General features: G+C 56.0%; 1 protein-coding gene across 3 annotated transcripts in view; it reads left to right on the top strand.

The window, feature by feature from the left end:
• Positions 1–5511, top strand: part of TTLL6 (tubulin tyrosine ligase like 6) — an 11051-nt gene extending 5540 nt beyond the window's left edge. Inside the window, exons 5-11 of one of the 3 annotated variants that reach the window (XM_026855769.1) lie at positions 362–447; positions 589–814; positions 1274–1458; positions 2181–2369; positions 2834–3002; positions 3315–3506; positions 4843–5511. In XM_026855769.1, coding sequence (XP_026711570.1) covers positions 362–447; positions 589–814; positions 1274–1458; positions 2181–2369; positions 2834–3002; positions 3315–3506; positions 4843–5340 — 1545 coding nt within the window. In that variant the 3' untranslated portion in view covers positions 5341–5511. Of the gene's footprint in view, positions 1–361; positions 448–588; positions 815–1273; positions 1459–2180; positions 2370–2833; positions 3003–3281; positions 3507–4842 lie in introns of all 3 variants that reach the window. The other 2 variants (XM_026855771.1, XM_026855770.1) reach the window with 2 other exon arrangements.
• The last annotated feature ends 6 nt before the right edge of the window (positions 5512–5517 follow it).

The following is a 5517-nucleotide window of genomic DNA, read 5'->3' as shown; positions in this document are numbered from 1 at the left end:
CCCCCCCCCCAACACGTATCTCTCTCAGAGGGGTGGTCTGCTTTGGGGAAATGAAGAGGAATCTGCAGAAACTTGCTGCAGCTTCTGTCCAGAGTCCCTTGGTGAGCCCTGGCCGGAATGGCTCCTGGAGCTGACTCCCTGCTCTTCCCCGAGAAAAGGACAGAGCTGTGGGGAGGGTGGAACTCTGTCAGCAATAACTTCTGGCTAGAGAGGGACTCACCAGCACAATTGCCTCCTTGCTGCAAGCCACTGCCACAGAGAAGAAGGGGGTGAAGCTGGTGGCTAATTAGTGCTAACGGGGCTGTTTCTATTTACACTCTGTGGTTAGGTGTAAATAAGTCTCTTACGGTTCCTCTACCAGGGTGATATCTGCATGCATTTGACCAATTACGCCATCAACAAACATAATGAAAACTTCATCCAGGATGACACAATAGGCAGTAAGAGGTATTGCCTCGTCCAGGTCCCACAGCACCCAATGCACACCCCTCAGGGGAGCTGCATTTGGGACTCTTGTTAATTGCCATCCTTCCTGGGGCAGGCATGATGTCACAGCTCAACCCTTGTCACCTCCTGTCCTCCATGCAGGAAACTGTCCACCCTGAATGCCTGGATGAGGGATAACAGCTACAACACAACAAAACTCTGGGAAAATATTGAAGATATCATTATAAAGACTCTCATTTCAGCTCACCCCGTTGTGAAGCACAATTACCAAAGCTGCTTTCCGAACCACACGACTGGCTGCGCCTGCTTTGAGATACTCGGTTTTGATATTTTGCTGGACAGAAAGTTGAAGCCGTGGCTGCTAGAGGTGAGGAAGGAGTCTCCTGCTGTCAACAGCAACTCTGGAAGCAGCAGGTAGCCAAGAGCTGGCGTGTCTCAGGGAGGCTCCAGAGTGAGGGCTGGTGGGATGAGCAGAACTCATTTGATTAAAAAGAGCCACCTTGTTAACAAAATGAAACAGGCTGCAAGGACAGGGAACCAAGCAACTTGCTGTAGGCTAAGCGGGATCTAAGAGCCCATTCCCTGAACACCCTCTCTGACAGCAGGGAGTTTCCTGAACCTCAGGACTCCGTGGCCTCTCACAGCGTCCTGAACTCAGGAGAGCTGCCATGTGCCTGCAACCTTCTGCTCGCTGTCGCTGTTGCAAGGAAGAATGTCCATGAGAGCGTGTGGTGGGGCCAGCCAGGGCTTGCTTGCTGGCTGGCTGCTGGCAGTGCCTTCTGGGAGCTGGGAGCTGACATGTTCAATGAGCTGCTTGTTTTGGCAGGTGAACCACTCTCCCAGCTTCACCACAGACTCTCAGCTAGACCGTGAGGTGAAGGATGCTCTTCTCTGTGATACTATCAACCTGATAAACGTGCATGCCTGTAACAAAAGGAAGGTGCTGGAGGAAGATAAACAGCGGGCAAAGGAGCGGCTCCTCCGGGCCCATCAGACTCTCCATGCCTCTAGGTATTGCTCTTCCCCAAAGAGCTTCAGTGAGAAAAGATGGGGCACGGTGGAGTGGGATAAAACCAAGGCTGGCTGTCTCCAAATTAAAGCTCCCAGGGGCCGTGGCCCTGTAGAGCCTCTGAGAAGAGAGCTCCGAGTCATCTGCAGAAGAGCCAGTGCTGAGGGTTCCCCTCCTCCACCTGCATGTCTTTTCATGATTAATTAATCCACATGGCCTCTCGAGGTTATCTGAGCCTGCTGCCTGGCTCTTCTTGCTGTGCAGGGCAAGGCAGGAACTCCCTCCAGCTCCCTTTTCAATTAGGAGACCTGAGATGACTCCAGGCTGGCGACGCTGAGCATGTCAGCCCTGTACTGCCCCTGCCGCCTGGGCTGCTCTGAGCTTCCCGATAGCCAGGAAAGCTCCCAGCAGTGTGTGGGTGGCAGAAATGCCTCAAACAGGCACATTTTAACTCTCATAACCGGGTTAGTGGGGTGAACAGGCTGCAGGGTAGGGTGTGAGCCTGGGCGGTAGGGAGGCAGCTGCAGTGGCCTCACCAGTGCTCTGCAGGTAGTGGATGATGCAGCACAGGTTGCCTTGGTTCCCTGCAGCACACACACGTGAAACAGGCTCCCAAATGGGGAAAGATGGGGGGAAGTGCTGGCCAGGCCCTCGTCCCACAGCCAGGACAGCACCCCGAGCCTCCTGTCACAGCTCCCTGCTTGTGCTTTCTCCTGGTTAGCAGACGTGAGGAGTTAGAGAGCAACCAGGCAGCCTGGCTCTCCCAGGCAGAGAAGTATGAGAACGCGCACCTGGGTGGCTACCGACGCATTTATCCAGCATGTGGGACGGAGAAGTATGAGCCATTTTTCAAGCAGAGCAGCTCCCTCTTCCAGGAAACGGTGGCATCCAGAGCACGGGAGGAGTGTGCCAGGTATGCTGCTCTTGCGAAATCCTGCTCCTCCCAGGGGTGGCACAGAGACCGCTTGCTTCCCATCCCTTCTGGGGAGTGACTCAGCTGCTTAAGAGACATAAGCGAGCTGGGGAGAGCTGGGAGGGAAGGAGTCTGAGTGTGCTGCCACCACTGCAAAGCAGCTTCCTTTAATACACACCCTGGAGGCAAATACAACATTCTGTCAGCTTTTGGACTCTGGAGGCACCGTGTCACGAGTGTCCTCCGCCCTTCTGGTGGGCACAGCCTAATGCGAGGGCATTTCTTACAGCAATGAGAGTCTTAAAAGCACTCTTGGCTCATTTCTTGGCACACTTCTATTATGGGCTATCCACTACAGAACTTCAGACTGCGGTGAAATGTCCTTGGACTGAAGGCTTCACAATAGCCTTTTGCTATTATGGATTTTATTGAACCAGTGACTTAAGACTACTGTTCTATGGCAGGCAGCAACTGGAGGAAATTCGCCTGAAAAAAGAGAAGTTGGAAGCTCTTACCAGGAAGAAGAAAATGAAGAGGAAAGACCTGCATGGAGAGTCAGCTGGGGACAAATCCCAGATCCATAATAAAACCACAGCTCCTACAACCCGCCTCACCAAGGGGTGGGACAGAAAGGTACCTTGCTCCTGTCAGTGCTTGTCCACAGGGTTCCCAGTAGCTCTGGGAACAGCACTGGGCTGTGGGTGTCTCCCCAGGAGCGGAACTACGAGGCTGGGCTCCCCCTAGGCAAGTTCACAGAGCTGACAGCTTGTGCTGGGAGGTGGTCGCAAGCACTAGTGTTGTCTTTCCCCTGTTGTGGCTCCCACTGGGATCTTTGTCCCCCCCCCAACGCCTGTAGTTCTCCCCGGGGCTGGGAGCAGCCTGTGGCTTTGTCTCTCTCATGCTTTACTACAGCTTCAACTCAGGCCTTTCTTTCCTAAGGCACAGCGCACACAGTACGACTCTACGCAACCCCAGGATATCGTGGAACATGAGGAGAAGAAAAGAGTGAATGCTCTTCTGCAGCGTGAGAACCTTATCCGAGGGATGGGCATCGTAGATCAGCTCTCCCTGCTGCTCCCCACAGCCGATAGACTGGCCGACACCCCGACATCCTGCACCATTATCTCCAGGACCCAGGTAACTGAAGGTGGCCCAGACCCGTCTTGCGAGGTGGCCAGTGGCGGGAGGGTCATGAGGAGCAAGCCACAGGCACTGAGGAGCGAGCCACGGGTACTGAGCTTCTCTGGCATGGCTCATTTAAACGAGATCCAACGTAGCATCCGGGTCTATGGGTTTTCATACAGTGACTTTGTCCCTTCCCAAATGGGTGAGCTGGGCTTGCACCCATCAGCCACGTAGAGCCCCGAAGCACCTTCCCCAGGTGGCCCCTTTCCCCGCTATTCCAGAGCACAGCCTGCTGCTTTGGGGCAGTGGTGTTGTTCTGGCTGAACAGAATTAATTCCTGGGTAGGTCAGGACATGCTAGGAGCGCAGTAAAGGAGCACACACAGCACAGAGGGACCAAAGGGAAGCGTGGGGATGTCTAAAAAACCCCGAGAACAGGTGAATCCTGCAGTGCAAACACTGCCTCTCCCTGAACATCTTGCCCTCTGCACCACACTGTTGCCTGCACAGGACAGGTGAGGAGTTAGTGCCTGTACCTGAACCCTGTGGGGCGCAGCCCTTGGTCTGGAGCTCCCCCTTGAGTTGCCCTTGCTCTGATGGTGTAAACCCTTGGTGCTGCTGCTCCTGTACCCCACACTGTCCGGGGATGCACGGCTGAAGGACGGGACCCAGGGGAGCAGAGTTTGGAACCAGGGTTAAAGGAAATCTGCGTCATTGTTCTCAAATCCAGTTTTGGCTACCACGCTGGTTGCTAAACCACACTGCCGCTCTAAAAGCGGAGGAGGAGGAAGCCCACAGCCTGTCTGTGGGCCCCCGGAGGCTGCAAGGGCTGTTCTGGAGTCACCCGCTGTGCCAGTGAAGGGCCAGTTCTGCACTCGCAGTTGAAACGCACGCAGCACCAACTGTTCCCAGACAGGCAGCCTCCTCCCGCAGGAAGGGGGAACACGCCTCGGAACGATGCAAACAAACCCAAGGCACCAGAGTTACATGAATTCCTCAGGACTGAGGAGTCTTTTAGTACCTTACAAGAAATTAGAAATAGTCCACTTAACAAAAGAAGTATAAGGTGGGATTTGATCCTTAAGAACTGACAGGAGCTGCCTTTTCCTCTACCAGAGGAATGTAACCGGAAACCTAAAATCTGGGTAATGTTTTCAGCAGCAGTGGATGACCTGGGGGTGGGTCAGACCCTTCATCACTGAACCTTCCCAGCCCAAGACAAACCCTGTGCCCTGGTTATGGACAGAGGAGGGGGGTCTCAGCACTGCCACAGGCAGAGCAGGCAGGCAGCTGCCGTCACCCCTTAGATGATCTGGGAGGGTGGTTGCAGCCGTTCTCTTTCCTTCCAGCCGCAGCTTGTCTGGGACGTGCTCAGGGACTGTGACGGCCACCGCTTAACAACGCTTGTCCCCCTCTCACTGCTGGGGGCCCCGGCCTGGCCCTCAACACGGCGGTTCTTACGCCACCCCAGAGCCAGCACCGAGCTGCCGGCTGGCTTGGGCTCGCATCCTGCTGCCACGGGCCCCCTCTCTGTTCGAGGCTGGGGCATCCCTTCCCGGGAGCAGCTTGGGGTGCAAGATGGGCGCTGGCTGCGGGGCCAGATGGCGGCGGTGACCCAGCCCTGCACTGAACCCAGGGGGCTGCAGGTGAGAGGCCGGTGGCTCCCTGGTGCTAGCAGCACGGCCGAAGGCTGTGAGTACACGTTTTACCTCCCTTTGGCTCTGGCAGCAGGGAGGCCCAAGATGCCTGGGGGCTGCAGATGTTCCCTGGCTTGCTGGGGTGTGGGGAGCAGGGGGGCTGGAGTCCCTGGGAAGCCCCTGGGAAGCTCACGCCCTGCAGAGAGGTGATCGCTGGAAGTCTCTGCCCGAGGCCGGTAGCATCCTTTTGCAGGGGCGAGGAAGAGAGCGGGAGGTCTCCTGGGACCAAGGGTGGGTGTGCTGGGATGGGGGAGCCTGGGAAGCCCCCAAATACTTGAGGGTCGGGTCAGAAACACCGTCAGACCCACAGAGCCGCCAGTGTCCGCC

The sequence above is a fragment of the Athene cunicularia genome (assembly GCF_003259725.1).
Source record: "Athene cunicularia isolate RWA chromosome 10 unlocalized genomic scaffold, athCun1 chr10_part1, whole genome shotgun sequence".
Classification (NCBI taxonomy): domain Eukaryota; kingdom Metazoa; phylum Chordata; class Aves; order Strigiformes; family Strigidae; genus Athene; species Athene cunicularia.
This window is presented reverse-complemented; position numbering and strand designations above follow the sequence as displayed.